This window comes from Culex pipiens, chromosome 3 (assembly GCF_016801865.2).
Source record: "Culex pipiens pallens isolate TS chromosome 3, TS_CPP_V2, whole genome shotgun sequence".
Lineage (NCBI taxonomy): Eukaryota > Metazoa > Arthropoda > Insecta > Diptera > Culicidae > Culex > Culex pipiens.
The window spans coordinates 92,446,159-92,463,784 of NC_068939.1; the positions used below are offsets into that span (position 1 = coordinate 92,446,159).

Sequence of the window (17,626 nt, forward strand, 5' to 3'; positions counted from 1 at the left end):
AAGAATTGGGGCAATATGGGTATCAAACTTTATGGTTTTTGATACTGGACATGAAATTTGACATTTCGGTAATAGTGGCCACAATCTGGAGTGACCTAAGGCCCCGCGGATGTTCCGATGGGGGGACATTTGCCGGACCATAAGAATTGGGGCAATATGGGTATCAAATTTTATGGTTTTTGATACTGGACATGAAATTTGACATTTCGGCAATAGTGGCCAAAATCTGGAGTGGCCGAAGGCCCCGCGGATGTTCCGATGGGTGGATATTTGCCGGACCGTAAGAATTGGGGCAATATGGGTATCAAACTTTATACTTTTTGATACTGGACATGAAATTTGACATTTCGGCAATAGTGGCCACAATCTGGAGTGGCCGAAGGCCCCGCGGATGTTCCGATGGGGGGACATTTGCCGGACCGTAAGAATTGAGGCAATATGGGTATCAAACTTTATGGTTTTTGATACTGGACGTGAAATTTGACATTTCGGCAATAGTGGCCACAATCTGGAGAGGCCGAAGGCCCCGCGGATGTTCCGATGGGGGGACATTTGCCGGACCGTAAGAATTGGGGCAATATGGGTATCAAACTTTATGGTTTTTGATACTGGACATGAAATTTGACATTTCGGTAATAGTGGCCACAATCTGGAGTGACCTAAGGCCCCGCGGATGTTCCGATGGGGGGACATTTGCCGGACCATAAGAATTGGGGCAATATGGGTATCAAATTTTATGGTTTTTGATACTGGACATGAAATTTGACATTTCGGCAGTAGTGGTCATAATCCGGAGTGGCCGGAGGCCCCGCGGATGTTCCGATGGGGGGACATTTGCCGGACCGTAAGAATTGAGGCAATATGGGTATCAAACTTTATGGTTTTTGATACTGGACATAAAATTTGACATTTCGGCAATAGTGGCCAAAATCTGGAGTGGCCGAAGGCCCCGCGGATGTTCCGATGGGTGGATATTTGCCGGACCGTAAGAATTGGGGCAATATGGGTATCAAACTTTATAGTTTTTGATACTGGACATGAAATTTGACATTTCGGCAATAGTGGCCACAATCTGGAGTGGCCGGAGGCCCCACGGATGTTCCGATGGGGGGACATTGCCGGACCGTAAGAATTGAGGCAATATGGGTATCAAACTTTATGGTTTTTGATACTGGACATAAAATTTGACATTTCGGCAATAGTGGCCAAAATCTGGAGTGGCCGAAGGCCCCGCGGATGTTCCGATGGGTGGATATTTGCCGGACCGTAAGAATTGGGGCAATATGGGTATCAAACTTTATAGTTTTTGATACTGGACATGAAATTTGACATTTCGGCAATAGTGGCCACAATCTGGAGTGGCCGGAGGCCCCACGGATGTTCCGATGGGGGGACATTTGCCGGACCGTAAGAGTTGAAGCAATATGGGTATCAAACTTTATGGTTTTTGATACTGGACATAAAATTTGACATTTCGGCAGTAGTGGTCACAATCCGGAGTGGCCGGAGGCCCCGCGGATGTTCCGATGGGGGGACATTTGCCGGACCGTAAGAGTTGGGGCAATATGGGTATCAAACTTTATGGTTTTTGATACTGGACATGAAATTTGACATTTCGTTAATAGTGCCCACAATCCGGAGTGGCCGGAGGCCTCGCGGATGTTCCGATGGGGGGACATTTGCCGGACCGTAAGAATTGGGACAATATGGGTATCAAACTTTATGGTTTTTGATACTGGACATAAAAAGTTGCATTTGGCCATTATCTGAAGTTAAGCAGTTAAAATAAATTGCTGAGGCAGGAAGTAATAAATAGATTACTGCGATGCACTATTTTTTGTGCCGCTGCGAAATTTCCTTTACTGCCGCCGATTGTTTGCAACAGCCTTGCAAAAACATTCCCGCATCTTGGTAACTTTCGAGTGGTGAAGGAAAGTCAATTGATTTCACCTCGATTTCTATTTCAGCTCCACTTGCAATTTCCGTCCCGTTAGTTCGATAGGACGTTAATTATAAGGGAATCATGGGGAAATTTAGAGCGGACATTCTAATCGAAAATTTCAACAATCATCTTGCAAAGTTCTTTGTCATACTGGTCATGTGTAACATAACCACCTGCACCTTTTTTCTTTTTTCTTTTCTTTTTTTTTAATTGAATCTTGATTCCTTGGTTTACGTCAAAACCGAACCTTATCAGGAATTTCTTATTTGGAATGGATTTTGGTGAATTTTACTCAGATCTAAGCAGGTTCGATTTTAATGAAAACTGAGTGATTTTAAAAGTGGGGGTAACAGATTTGTTATTAAAGCACAAGCCTTACCTGACAAACTTCGTCCTGCCCTTTTTTGGTTTCCTGACGTTTCTTACTTGTTTGCTAATTCAGCCTCCTGTGATCAAAATTTGATTTTACTCAGCTTTTCCCATACAATCTGCAGATTTTCCGGAATCGGTTCCAGAGTGACCAAAGTGTCAACTTATTGGCGTAAAAACCTTCCTTGAGCTTATACGAACCCAACGCAACAAAGAGCACCTCGATCCGACGCTCCGTATTGAACTGATTCGCGTTCGAACAAAACCGTCGAAATTTTTTATATATATATAAGATTTATAAGACCACTTTTCTAATTAAGATAATAAATAGAACTTCAACATGGGAATTCCACCATCCAAAAGTTGTTTCTAGACAAATTTGCATTTATGGGCAAAAAGTGCTAGAAATATTAATACTTTTTACTTGTTTATCTACTATAAACAAATGATGTTGCAAAACTTTTCATTGAAACTTGCTGGTACATGTCCTACTGATTTTTGAATTACTCAGTGTCAATTGAAATTACATTTAGGAAGCTGTTATTGAACATCAAAGCTGTAGCATAATTTTAATCTGATCAAAGGTAATAATAATGCTTGATAATTATTTAACTTTAATTTTAAGTTGTCACTTAATTTTGAAGAAAATTTTAAAAGAGGGAGAAATAAACAAAATTTGCAATTACCTAAACAAAAACATTTGGATCATTAATTAGGCGTTAAGAGTGAAATCGATCAATCTTCAAGTTTTTCTGGAAAAAAAATGTTCAAAATACCATTCGTCTCCATTGAAATCGTTAGACTCAAACAAATTTTGATGGAGACGTATGAGGGCATTTCAATCGTTAGAGAAATCTAAAATCCCATTCGTCTAGCGCGTTTCTCCACTCCACATTCCCTCGACAGCTTGTAAAAAGCATATTCCGCCAGCAGCGTTGGAAAAAAAACGAGCCGAACATTTATGTTCTAAAAGAATCATCTATAAATAGAGACGATTTTTAAAAATACCTTCAAAGAGCACACCTCATCTGTGCTGCCCCCCTCCCTTAAGATGCGAGGAAAACAGCGATGAAAAGTCATTTTGCCGGCCTACGTCAATCGAATTGGCGTTGTGAGGGTGTGGATGCCGGTCTTTCCCCAACCCCATTTTCACAAAACACCGCCACACGCTAGGTGAGGAAAAATTTTCCGCTCATTTCCACACCAGCGAAAGGAAAACTCACATTCACACACGTGGATAAAAATAGCCACCACCCCCCAAATCTGAAACTCTCCTCGCGTCCTTCTTTTTGCCCCTTGCTCCAGGCAAAAATAAGAATGACCCTCCCCCACACCTCCCCTCGAACGTACCGGGGGTTGATCTCGCGCCCGACAGGTGCCACTCCGTCGAGTGTCATAACCCACCTGGGTGACGTGTGACCTTCTGGGAGCAGCGCGCGTCAATCTCCCAAAGAATGGGCAGACACGCTTACAAGGAGGGGGACAATACAGAGAAGAAGAAGAAAGAAAATCCGAAGAACCACGCGCGCTTGGGTTCAGCCACCCACGCGCAATCTTTTGTGATTGTTTACTGTTTTTATGGGGGAAAGGTTGAATTCAAAAGTTGAATTTGTTATTTTTAATTCCTTATATTTCTTAAATTTCTTAAATTTCTTAAATTTCTTAATTTTTTTAAATTTCTCAAATTTCTTAAATCTCTTAAAATTCTTAAATTTCTTAAATTTCTTAAATTTTATAATTTTTTAATTTTTTTTAAATTTCTTAAATTTCTTAAATTTCTTAAATTTCTTAAATTTCTTAAATTTCTTAAATTTCTTAAATTTCTTAAATTTCTTAAATTTCTTAAATTTCTTAAATTTCTTAAATTTCTTAAATTTCTTAAATTTCTTAAATTTCTTAAATTTCTTAAATTTCTTAAATTTCTTAAATTTCTTAAATTTCTTAAATTTCTTAAATTTCTTAAATTTCTTAAATTTCTTAAATTTCTTAAATTTCTTAATTTTTTTTTAAATTTCTCAATTTCTTAAATTTCTTAAATTTCTTAAATTTCTTAAATTTCTTAAATTTCTTAAATTTCTTAAATTTCTTAAATTTCTTAAATTTCTTAAATTTCTTAAATTTCTTAAATTTCTTAAATTTCTTAAATTTCTTAAATTTCTTAAATTTCTTAAATTTCTTAAATTTCTTAAATTTCTTAAATTTCTTAAATTTCTTAAATTTCTTAAATTTCTTAAATTTCTTAAATTTCTTAAATTTCTTAAATTTCTTAAATTTCTTAAATTTCTTAAATTTCTTAAATTTCTTAAATTTCTTAAATTTCTTAAATTTCTTAAATTTCTTAAATTTCTTAAATTTCTTAAATTTCTTAAATTTCTTAAATTTCTTAAATTTCTTAAATTTCTTAAATTTCTTAAATTTCTTAAATTTCTTAAATATCTTAAATTTCTTAAATTTCTTAAATTTCTTAAATTTCTTAAATTTCTTAAATTTCTTAAATTTCTTAAATTTCTTAAATTTCTTAAATTTCTTAAATTTCTTAAATTTCTTAAATTTCTTAAATTTCTCAAATTTTTTAGGTTATTAGTTTTTTCTTTTTTTTATTTCTTAATTTTTATCAAGTTTTGGAGATTCTTAAACTCTTCTATTTTTGAAATTTCCTAATGCTCCATCTTCGGAGCTTCTTAAGGGTGCACAGCACCCAAGGAAGTTGTTGTCTTCTCATTCCAAAATTGCAAAAAAAAACTCGGACCCAATCCTGCAACAATCTGATTGTAAAAATAGGATTTTTTTGTAATCGCTTAGGAGACAGTGTACTTTAGGGGATGAATAAAAATTTATATCGATAGTTCCCGTAGTTTCGAAAATACTAAAATATCTGTAACTCTGACTCTGGTTGATGTGCATCGTTAATGTTGATTTTTTGGAATATCTTTTCTCGTCCACTTGATTTTAAACTGGATCTCATAATTATCTTTTTTTCTATTCAGATAAAAAAATATCACAATTTTATGTATTTTATAATCCTGTTAATGTTCAAATAATGCTTATATTTCAACTGTCAACTAACCATCGCTAAAAGGCAAACAAAAGTTTTATCAAAATTAATTAATGATTTCATTGCAATGTATTCACAAATTATGTCATGAAAAAATTGCAATGTACAAGAAAATAATGTTTTTTTTTTTTGCAGACCAAAAATGCTGAAATTTACTTCCAATTATGAAAACATTTTTTTAAATACATTTAAGGACTAATTAAAAGAAACAAATTTGGAATTCTTCGGGATTTTTATTAACGTTCGGAAGTTTTGTTTGTTATTTCGTGTTATTTTTTGATTAATTTTTGAGATTATTTTTTTTTATTTATTTCTTGACCTCCTAGGTGTCCAATCGTACTCCTCCTCCCGAACCTCATGCAGTCTCAGAAAAGAAAACAAAATCTCGTAGGACGTTGACGACGTCGCGTCACTTTGCATCGTCCCACTTTTTTTTTTCTTACGATCTCTATCGACGATGTCCCCGAACGAACAAAAAAAAGCTCACAGGCACGTGGCAGAGCTCCACCAACGCCCACCAAATCGCGGGCTTCTCTGGGGGGGATTGAGAGTAGGCAAAGCCGGTCTTTGACGGGCCGGCCCACGTGCAAAGTTGGCACACGTGCTCAGGTCGTGGTGCGAAACTGGAACGATTGGGACTGTTGTGGGTGGAGCGCACAAGATGAACTCTTTGATGAACTTCAGAGTTTGGGTATGAGGGTTCGTGGTAATGTAGGCTTGAACTCAATCGATGTAAATAAAACGATTGATTGATGTGATTTTCAGCAACGCAATTGATTAAGACATTCACAGTAGACTGTCGATATTGATAAGAATTATGATGATGACCAAGGTCGTTGCCGTGAAAATCCGATCTACGAACACCTCATGCTTTTTATGGCGTTGATCTCTGCCATTTTACCACAAAATTGGGTTCGCTTTCTTCTCAATTCAAAAGTTCTCGTGTTCTTAATATTGAACAACTACAAAGAGTCGCCAAGATTCCTTCAGTTCCGGAACCGATGTTCATCGCGAATCACATCGACTCCTCATCGAATGTGTGTCACATTGGCTGGTGCGCGAAAGTAGATCATCTCCAGCGCTCCTCTTCCCAAGTAGCTACACCACCAGACCTATCCATACAAAGTGCGTCCGTCTGCCGTGACTTGGCGAATCTGTCACCGTCGTCGCCACCAGCATTCCTGAACCCCGTACGAGCGTGAACGTCGTCGTCGTCGCGAGATCCCGCTGAAAGCTCAACCAGAAACCAGTTGTGTGTGTCAGCGCTGAAATCGCATCGACAAACTCAAAACCTGTACGCTCTGAATGATCGTCCGGGGGTACGCGCGGGGTGCGGGCCGTCAATAATGTCCCTGACGCCAGTGTAATCAAGCAAGTCGCGCGTTCTGTCGACTTGATCGTCGTCGTCGCCGCCGTAGTCTATACCGTGTGGACCGGTCAGCATTCCATTCTCTGTCTCGTTCGTTCGTTCGTTCTCTGCGCGCGCTGGCTGTAGCTATCAGGTCCCGGTTGTTGTTGTGATCGTACGAAGAAGCAGCCCCGAAAAAAAACACGCGAGACAACGGCGAAGAATTAGCAGCCTCAACCTCGAGGCAGGGAGAAAAATTCTAAACATTCGTAGAATTTCTGGGTTTCTCCTCCTTCATCCCGTCCGTCCGTCCATTCTGCTTCTTCCATTGACACTCTCCGACGACGACGACGACGACGATTGCCGATTCATTCCAATCGCTCTCGGCCGGGGTCTTCGGCGCTGTATGTAAACAAAGTTTTGTGCTCCTCGAACATGAAATTAAGTTCTGCCGTCGTTCTTTATTTTTTGCGCCTTCGGGATTACCTCATCTCTGCTTCCTCCTACTTCTCGTCTCTTTACGCTCTTCCTCCTCAGTTCGTCACCGGCTGCCGTGGGTTTCGGTTGGTGTCGTTATTGAACGCGTGGGGACAGGTCAGTTTGCGTGTTTCTTGGAGTGTTGCCTCCATTGTCAGCCACAGGAACCGGGATATAGGACGATCGTGGAGTTTACAAACATTTTTGAATTCTTTACTTAGTCCTGAGAATGTCTTTTTATGTGAAGAAATATGACACTGGTGTTGCTAGAGTTCCTTGAAATGTAAATTTGAAGATCAACCAGTTCAACAATGACCGATGCATTCTTAAGTGGAGTATCTACTAATGATAGTAATAGTAATTTTATTTGATAACGACATCCAGTATAAGAGCAGCTTCAGTGTGCATTTTGTGATGGTTTTTGCGTCATAATTTATAAAAAAACTGGCTTGAAACTTTAGTTAGTTTTTGCACCTAACAACTTGGAAAACCGAGTAACAAAAACATTAAATAAAATATGTACAAGCTAAGCTTACTAAAATGCAAACAAGTAATCCGCGTTAATCAAAGAAGCTACATAACTTATTTTCAGCTAAGAATACATCGATATAGGTCTTCATTGATCTGGTTGATGTTTATGTTCATATTTTAAGATTTTTTTTTTGACTTTTTCGGATAGTGTCTTTTTAGAATTTCGTATCGTAATCCTGCAACGCATTTGTAAAGCTGTCAATTGTAGATCTCATGTTCTGATGTCTAGCCTGAAGTCACGTCATTGAACAAAGACGATATTTTTTTTCTTTCAATCTACTCTACTCTTAATTTTTAAATTCTTGATGAATTTAGCAAACGTTACCTTATTTTTTGATAAAACATCTAACGATCTCCTTTTTCTCAATCTCCTCCACAGAAGGCGATTAAAACAACGATGACGGATCTTGGTGGACCCCGGCTGAAGCAGACGCAGACGCAGCGAAGACGCTAGCCGCATCGAGAGAGCTACATGGATCGCAGAAATGGCGGCGATCCTTTGGCGCCTCCTCGGCCCCCCAAGTCTCTGCCCCGTGTTCATCGTCCCCGGGCTCCCGAGCCGGCCATAATGAGCTCCGCCGCCGATACGACCTCGACCGCGAACCGAAGTCTCAGCAACGTACCGCCGCAACTGTCACCAAAACCTAGGAATCTAAGCTCTTCCAGTAGTAGTACGACGACAACGACGACGCCGGCTGCGCCCCGAAGCAGCAGCAATATCAGTTCATCAATTCCACCGCCGTTGCCCCCGCAGATTGTGCCGCTGACGCCGCTGCACACCCGAAGCCAACACCACCACCACCAGCAGCACCTTCTTCCTAGTAGTCATAACAATAGCAGTAGTCATAGTCTAGTACAGCCAGCAAGTACCTTCTCGCGACGACGTCCACCGGCAGCGCTACCGTCGCTCTCCGTCGCGGTGAGCAGTAGTAACAGCAACATTTTGGGTCCTCCGAGCTTGGAGACGAGCCTGCCGCCCGCCGCCACATCCCCGGTCACGCTGGCTGCGCCGCGACCCGAGAACGAAAGGCTTACGAACGAGTATGTCGACACGCCGTTCAGCAACAGCCGGCTATCGCCACCGTCATCGAACCGGGTGCCGCGATCCGCGGCGACCCCCGGGTCGGCGGTGGCAGCGCCACACGGTGAAGATCCAACGAGTCGACAGCTATCATCAGTATCGCCGCATTCACCTAGCAGTAACAGTAGTAGTACAACGGGCAAGCCAATCGGATCGACGGCGATGCCGACGACGCTGCACGGCAGCGGTAGGAACTTTAACAATAATACGATCAACACTAGGCCAAATCAATTACCGCTGGGACAGCAGCACAGGACGGTGGGGGCGGCGGCGGTGGCGGCTGCGACGCCGTTGTCCGCGGGTGGCTCACCCACGATACAGTCAGCAACATTGCCAATTACCAAACAACCAGTATCGAACCATACCTTTAGCAAAGATGCGGCGGCGACGGCGACAGGCCTGCACGAGCTGGACTGCATCGAGCTGCACCCGTCGACGAACGGTGATCTACTTAACTCCATCACCTGTCCGCACTGTAAAAAGTGTCGCTGCGAGGAGTGCCAGCGGCCGCGGCAGCTGCCCTCGCGGTGGCTCTGCGACAACAGCTGTCTGTGCAGCGCGGAGACCATCATCGACTACGCGTCCTGTCTGTGCGTCGTCAAGGCCCTGTACTACCACTGCTCGAAGGACCACGAGATGGAGCGCGAAAGCGACACGATATCCTGCGCCGAAGATCCCTGCTCGTGTCTGCCGCACAAGCGAACGACGCGGTGGGGCCTGCTGGGCGCGCTGTCCCTCGGTCTGCCCTGCCTCTGGTGCTACTGGCCCATGCGGGGCTGTGTGGCCGTCTGTGCGAAATGCTACGCTAAACATTCCCGACACGGTTGCCGCTGCCAGCTGCAGAACGGAGCCGGCAGTCTCGCCGGAAGCATCCTCGGCGGCGGAGGCCCCGGCCAAAGTGCCAACGGCACGACCGGACCGGACCACGCCAAGTTCTCCGCCGTCACCGGCACCAGCCCCGTCTTTGGCATCAAGGCGAAACACCACCACCACAGCAGTCACCACCACCACCACCACCATCATAGCGATCTTACGCCCGAGAAGCGGCTGCTCGACTCCAGCCCAGAGTACTGATATATGCTGTATCTGTAAGCGGGCGGACCCAACAAAAAATAGCCGCCCGCTGGCAGACGTCATCGTGCAACGGTAAACAATAGGAGCGAAGGAGGAGGAGTGCGTCGTGTGCGTGTCGTAGGGTCTAACAACAACAACAATAATCATAAACTCGGCGCGGGTAACACAAACACACACACACGTGGGATTCGATAGAAATGAGATCGGCGAGATCGAATTGGAACGGGGAGGGGAGAACTGTTTTAATTATAATTTAACCAAAGACTGCAGACTATTATTGAGTTATGTTTTTTTGATATAAATAATAATTATTTTTTCGTATGAAAACAAACGCAAAAAGAGGAAAAGAGGGAGGAAACGGAGGATTAACCAATATCGCGACAAGTCGACTATTCTATTGCTATTTCTATCAATCTACCACACACACACACACGTGCACACGCACGCACACTGTTAGGTTATGTTGTGTTTGTTTGGGCGATTTGAAGGGGGGATCATCGTCAGGGGAGACGCTTGACAGCTGTCAAACCTAGTGCGGATCTACCCCTTCAGGTTGTCAAACGAACACAACATTAGGCTTCACGCACTTGCAGAAGTCTCTGTCTTATCGCGAAACGCGAGAACGAATCGCACGCGAAAAGTACAGAACCGCGATTCTGACGGAGAGCAAGGTTCTGCAAGTGCGTGAACCATTTCGAGCAGATTGCGCCGCCAAGACGGAGAAAACCGGAAACGCTAATTTATTCTAACTGTTCTAACGCTAAGTGGGGTGGGTGGGGAGGAGGTGCGGGGAATCTCTCAATTTTCCAGAGAGATTCGAGTATATTTTAACGAGAGAGAGAGAGAGCGAGTGTAAAACGATTTGAGCGCGCGCGTAGTCGAAAGAAAAGTGTTAGGGACAAACTTAGTTAGGATGTTTTTTTTTTTTTTTTCAAGAGTTGCGCGCGAACGAACGAGAGTAATTTATTTGCCTGTGCGCCCGCGAGGGAGGAGGTGTTGGGCAGGTGGAACGACTGTTTGTGCTCGATATTTTAAAAATATCGATCCGCGAAGCAAATGGGGCAAAACGAGACATTCTGTTGGGGTCGAGGGTCGCGAGAGTAGGTAGGTGATTAAGGTGAAACAATTAGGACAAACAAATGAAGAAATCGAGGTGGTATGACCGAGGAAAAACCCTGTAAATATCTATACATATTTATCCAAATGACTAATTTAATGTAGACAACCCCCCTACATCAGGCAAACCGAGAAAAGGGAGAAACTATTTTTCTTAACAAAACAACAAAAAATATGTGTATGCAATTGTACGCGAGATGTATATAAACCACACAAACACACAGGAAGTAGGAGAAGCTGAAAAATGAAGGGAAAAATCATAAGCATATTTATATTTAAAAAATACACACACACACGAAGAAACCACTGAAAAATGTGTAATATATATTTTTTTTTGTTCGACGGGGAGCACATTCAACTGTGGGCTCCACGTGTCTCGGCGAGTGAGTGAAAAGATGCACGAATGTGAATGTGAGCGAGCGAGCGAGCAAGCGTATGTGTGCTTTGTGTAAATATTTATCGCGCGCGCAGGAAGGAAAGGAAAAGAAAACGCAAGAAAGAAAACAAATCAGCATTATCCGGTACGAGCTGTATGGATTGCTTTATTTTCTCGAGAAAAGCATGGAGCAAAACGTGGAAATCTAAAACTGAGAGACTGGATCAAATGTTGGGATTTTCCAAAATTGCTGGAAGGTAGCTTGCGGTCGGTGAAACTTTGACAGAATAACTTTGGGAAGATGGCAACTCGATTCGACGTCACAGCACAATGTTAGAAGCGGTTCTTTTGAGGGGCACTCATTTCTCGTGGTCAATTGGCAATTTGAGTATCGCATTTTTAGTAACATACGATCTAAATCAAGCCAAACTGAAAACATAGTGAAAGGCTCGTTTGACCCCGGAAAAAAGTGTTCCTTACTTTGTCAAATCAAGTTGCAGTCTTCGACAAAATTACATAGAACTTCAACCAACCAAGGCGCCTTCCATCGATCAGGAAACGCCCAACTTTGGCCGCAATCGTTGCAGCGCACTCCGCGAGAGGGGCAGGGTTCCAAGTTCGGGGGGGGCTGCCGAATCAACTTCTCGTCACGCACATATCAATTCTGCTCACGGCATGCAAAATATGTGCAGAAATCATCACGTTTCCAATCAGCCGCCACCCCGAGTGTGAATGTACTTTTAGCAGCCGCCCCACAACTCACAAGTAAATATAGCCCGAAGAAGAAGAAGAAGCGAAAAAAAAATCAGTTCATTGTTATTTAAATTGATAAAAGCGCTGATTAAAGTGGTGCATTCACCAGCAAAGTCGGGCGAAGGCGACGACCATAATTGAATCGATTGTGATGTGGCCACCGCCACTTCCAGCATGTGGCCCCGCGCGATTTATGCTGCCCTTGCGAAACTGGATCCGCCGGATCGATCCACACGAGGTTTTTGCGCCTTCTTCTTCATCTCTTGTTTTGCTAAGGCGCGAATAGTGCGCGAGAGTGTCTACGCGCGCGGTCGTCTGCGAATTTTATTTATTTTCGAAAGTGATAACCTATATGGACAGCACCCGGGAACACAAATAACACAGATAGGGGCGAGTTCGATTGGTCGTCGTCGTTGTAAGGCGCCCTGCGCGGCCCTGCACGTCAACCGTTTGAGGCGGGAGCAGTTGTAATTCAAGCTTCTTCTACGGGCAATTGCGCTGACGAGGGCGGAAAATAGGCTAGATGCGCTGCTATTCTGGATGATTGAATCGTTTTGATTGGGTTTGAGGGTGGATATTGTCGCAGAAGGCGCTTTTTTCAAAGGCGAACAATTTTAGTTGGCGCTTAAAGATTATCAAGGCGCCTTCAGTGTTTCAACTCTAACACTGATTCCAAAATTCGTTAAAAGTTTTGGTTTGAATGCGGGATACTAGGTAGGTTGGATTCTGAACTTCGCCTATTTAACAAAGGCGCCTTAAAGTTTTTAAAGGCCTAAACCATAGACTAATTTTGACATTCGAGTACCATGTTTCAAGATTATGCCGTTGACGTAGATATTGATATTGACGTTGAAGATTTAACTTTTCGTGGCAAAGGCGTCTGCTTAGAATTCGCCTTTTAGCGTTGAGATAGATGAATCAAAAATTACACCAAAAACCTGTGCTGAAGGTGGAATCACTCCGGGACCGCCACAAGCTGTTGCCGTCGCTTCCAGGAAGCTCAACAAAGATCCTCCTGATGGTGTAACTTGCGTTGATCCTTTTTGGTACTCCTCGGATCGACCTTTCAAGCCTTGTTTCTTCTTCTGTGTGTGCCCTGCTGTTGGGAAGGGAAGAAGAAGCGACCATCTGTTCAGCTGCTGCATTCCCCGAACAATGCCAGCCCCGAAACCGGGATATGTTGGATTATGTTCCTCCCCACACACACACCGAAACCTACGTTCTCCGAGGGTTTTTGAAAGGGAAATTGTGTTTTCCTCTTCTCTTTATTGGAATTTGATACCTTCGTTGGTTCGTCGGGACGGCATCCTGAGCCAAGGCCGTGACGTAATTCGGGGCCTGTCCCGCGCGCGCAATCTTCTAGTTTCTAGAACTGTCAGAGATGTACGCGCGCGCACACACTGGCTGGAGAACGACGACCCGAAGGAAATCTCAACTCAAGTAGAACATTTATCGTTGGAGATTTCCTCCTTCGAAACGCACAGCCAGCAGCAGCACCAGGAGGGGTTTTTGAAAACAGGAAACGACTGCCATTTTCATTCATCAAATTTCACTCGTGGGTGAACGCGCGGTGGCGACGGCGGCCAAAACTCGTCGGGAGCGTGAGACTATTTGGCCATGCGCACAGGTGCCAACCAATATCGATGGTTGCGCAGCCGCCGGAACGTTTTGCGTCGTACTTGCCGGCGTAACCCTTGGTGTAGTGAAGTTGCATGAATGCAAGAAGTTTTTGCTGAGTTTTACAGAAATTTAGCAAAATGAACATTTATTGTTGAGTTTAGCTGAAATTTTGCTTTATTTTGTGTTGTTGATTTGAAATTTCGTCAATTTAAATCAAATTAACAATGTTGGCTTAGTGTGCTGAAGTTCAGCAAAACTTGCTAATTCTCATAAATTTAGCCAATTTCGTCAAAAAAAAAACTGCGCAATGAAACAAACGAACCTTGATCGCCAAGGGTGCATCTCAAGTCGCGCTGTTTTTCAAAACCGCCGAATGAGAATTTCGTTCGTTCATGCCCGCATCCGCTCACTGCTCACAGCATCCACCAACCGATCCGAAATGGACCACTCTGGTGTGCTGCTGATGTATGCGTGTGTGTGTCGAGATGTTTTTTTTTTCGTTATTCCGCTCGTCTTTTTTTATAAATAAAATTCATTCATAAACTTCTATTTAAGTTTGATGAAAATAAAGCGGATGTTGTAATTTTTCGTGCTAAATTTAAATTTGAGAAAAAAAGCGCTTGTGTCATCGTGAGTCGTGCGATGGACGGGGAAAAACGAGAACGAGAAATTCTCACCGAGATTCGACTCTGCCACCCCGAACGTTCCCAACCGAACCCGCGGAATCGCTGCAACGAGCAAAAATAAACAACCTAAACACTAGTAAAAGCGAAAATGCAGTACCTAAAAACAAGATGAAATCCTTAAAAGAAATTGATACACCAGAATTTTTAAGTAGCGAAATATCTTTTGGACAATTGGATAAAATCTATATATTTTGTATATCATCAAAAGTTACTAAAAGTTTAATGAAGAAGAAAAAACTAAGACAGAATAGGGAAACATCCGATTAATTGCCTTAATGAAATATATTTGCTAGAGAGAAAACTAAAAACTAAAGGAAACATAAATGAAAAAAAAAAAAACCGAAACTTATGACGTTTTGTACGCTCGTCCATGTGGATTAAGAAAAGTTAAGATTATCCTCGCATTTTTTCTCTTCTTTTCCTTGTTTTTTTTTTCTCAAAAAGAACGTTGCGCAAGATTGTATTTTTTTTCTTTATTTAGGAACAAAAACAAAACCGTATAGACGAAGTTACGAGAAAGTAAGCTGAAGCAAAAAAGGAAGTAAAACTGAAATGATTTCGTGTAGGATTTAATTTCCAGTATTATCTAGTCGTGCATTATAAAGTAGCAGGAAAATAAAATAAAACTGAAAGAGATGAATGAAGCGTTCTTTTAAGGTGATGAAAACCGAAGTATATAATATTCAAACAAAAAAGCAAGTAACTTGAAGAAAAAAAAACAAAAAATAACACAAAACCCAGCACAGGAAGAAACCAACTTAATTGATGCGAAGTGGAAAATAAAATAAAACTAGTGTGTTTACCCTCCCCCACGGCAGGTTAAATCTGCAACTCTTTCGGTTTGATTTTCGAGGAAGAAACGTTGTTTTGACTAAATTTACGAAGAGAAATCTAGAGAGAAAATAAAATTCTAAATTACACCGTTAGGCAAAATGAAGCTAATCTTTACAGCAACACGCAAAACAAACAAAAAAAAATGTCCAAAATCTCGATGTCCGACAGCAAAAGAAAGCACATATAGAATCTTATCAGCATTAATACAACATATGAAATAAAAGTTAAAGAAAAAAACTAATTAAAGAGAAACAAAACATGCGCTATATGATATATAATAAAAATGGAATCATTACATTGTCAACTGTACCTAAGCTGTTATTTTTTTAATAAATGGTTGAAATAAAACAAACAAACAAACATGGACGATGTCAAATATATTCGAATTCCTAACACAAAAGCCTCTAATACACGTCTCGTCAGTCAAATCAAAACAAAAGCTGTATAACTGTTGAACATTAAACAATGGAGAAATAATAATAATTAAACAAAAATGCAATACTCCCATACTCCTCGGTTTTGAGCACTATTTTCATTCTTCTGTTAAAAAAACAAACCCACACATGCATACAGAATATACCCGCAAAAAAAAACAACAATGTCAATGTAATCAGTTAACCAACCAAAAAACCAAACACTCAAAACCACCCCCCTCTAAAAATGTTATTAGGCCAAATCCGGCGCATTGAAAAACGGAGAGTAAATGTTACTACAGAAAACAAAGATATGGGCAACAACAACAGAAGAAAAAAAAACACCTTTGAATATAAGAGAAAACAAGAATGAAGATTAAATTTATTATGTTTTTCGGTAGAGTATGTGTGAGTGCAGGGCCGTTGAAAATGGAAAGGAAAACTAACAGAGGAAAATAAAATAAAAACAACAAAACTACTGAAGGGAAGTATGAGTAAATCTGTGTAAATTTCTGTACATACTTATATTATTTCTTCTTTGGAAAATTATAATTATTATCTAATGTTAAAAATAATAACAATACGACCAATTTAAAACACCTGACTTTTCTGTGCGCACTTTTCCGAAATTCCCTCATTTTTGGTGTATACTACTCTGCTTTGTCTTAACGTCGTTGTTGTCTACCTTGATTGATGAGAAATAATGTATTGGTGAGTATTGATTATAAACGGGAATCAGCATGTGCCCTAACTGGACTACGTTCTCAGCCCAGTTACCGAACAAGTACTGTAGCAGGTTGAATCAACTACCCAGTTGTCAACCTGGATAATTAAAATGAATAAATAAAAATAAAAATTAATTATTGTCAAGTCCCAGTCAATGTTCAAAAAGTGGACAACTTGTTTCAATTCCTATTTAAAAAAGAAACTTGACTGATGTTATTTTTACTGATGAAACGATAAAACACATCATTATCCTCAACTCTGCTGAAATGCTTCTTAATTTTTGTTTATTTTCGCAATAAAACTCATAATTAAAAAAAAATCGTTATTGGGCCCTTTTAACTTTCCAACTATTGTTCATAATGGGCCCTATCTAAACAATTTCGAAGAGAGCTGAAAGGGCACTAAAGCGCTGTCACCGGATTGTTGTTTTGAATGATGTTTACGGGCCCTTTTGTTTAGTTAGAAATAATGAGGAATTCAGTAGAAATTTTGATTATTGGTGAAGTTTTGTGATTGAATAGTGTAGATAAGGTATGTGAAACATAAAAATTCTTCAAAAGTTTACTGAGCAGCAGCCGTGGGACCGTATTAAATATTGTTTTTTGACGTGGTTTTTCTCTGCAAAAATCCTTGGTGAAAAGTAAACCAAACTTTTTTTTGAAGTGAATTAGTGTTAAGAATGTATGAAAAGTTCACTTTATAACACAAAAAGTTCCTCAAGTACAAGAACCTAACGAAAAATAAAAGGGCACATTTGAACTTTTTTTTTTTGGTTTGCAGTGAACATGGTTATGTGCCCTTTTGTGTTTTTGATTTTTTCAATAGGAAATTGTTTGTTTTCAATCTGATTCTTGGAGTGTACTAATTAATGGAATAGTGAATGTTTACGTTTTTGTGTTGTGCCCTAATGAAATGTTTGGCTCGATATCAACATGTGTTTAAAAAAACTTATCGCAGGAACCGTCTACTGTGAAGATATTTTGTAGATTAGTAATTGTAATTTAAAAAAAAATACCTGCCACGTGCTACATGATTTCGGACGAAAACAAAAAATGTTCTTGATGGACGAGACTAAAAAATAATGCATAATTTTACAAAACTGTGTAGATAGGTTTACTAAAAGTGTATATTCAAACATTTATAATTTATATTTTTTCAAATTAAATAAAAAAAACATCGAAACAGAATCAAATCACCACGACATAGTTTCAAAACATCACAACAT

At 40.8% G+C, this 17,626-nt stretch overlaps 1 protein-coding gene across 2 annotated transcripts in view; it reads left to right on the top strand.

The window, feature by feature from the left end:
* LOC120420045 (protein sprouty) overlaps nt 1–16,272 on the top strand; it is a 40,833-nt gene extending 24,561 nt beyond the window's left edge. The window contains exon 2 of one of the 2 annotated variants that reach the window (XM_039582952.2): nt 8,102–16,272. In XM_039582952.2, coding sequence (XP_039438886.1) covers nt 8,195–9,877 — 1,683 coding nt within the window. In that variant the 5' untranslated portion in view covers nt 8,102–8,194 and the 3' untranslated portion in view covers nt 9,878–16,272. The remainder of the gene's footprint in view (nt 1–8,101) is intronic. The other variant, XM_039582953.2, reaches the window with a different exon arrangement.
* Nucleotides 16,273–17,626: the final 1,354 nt, after the last annotated feature.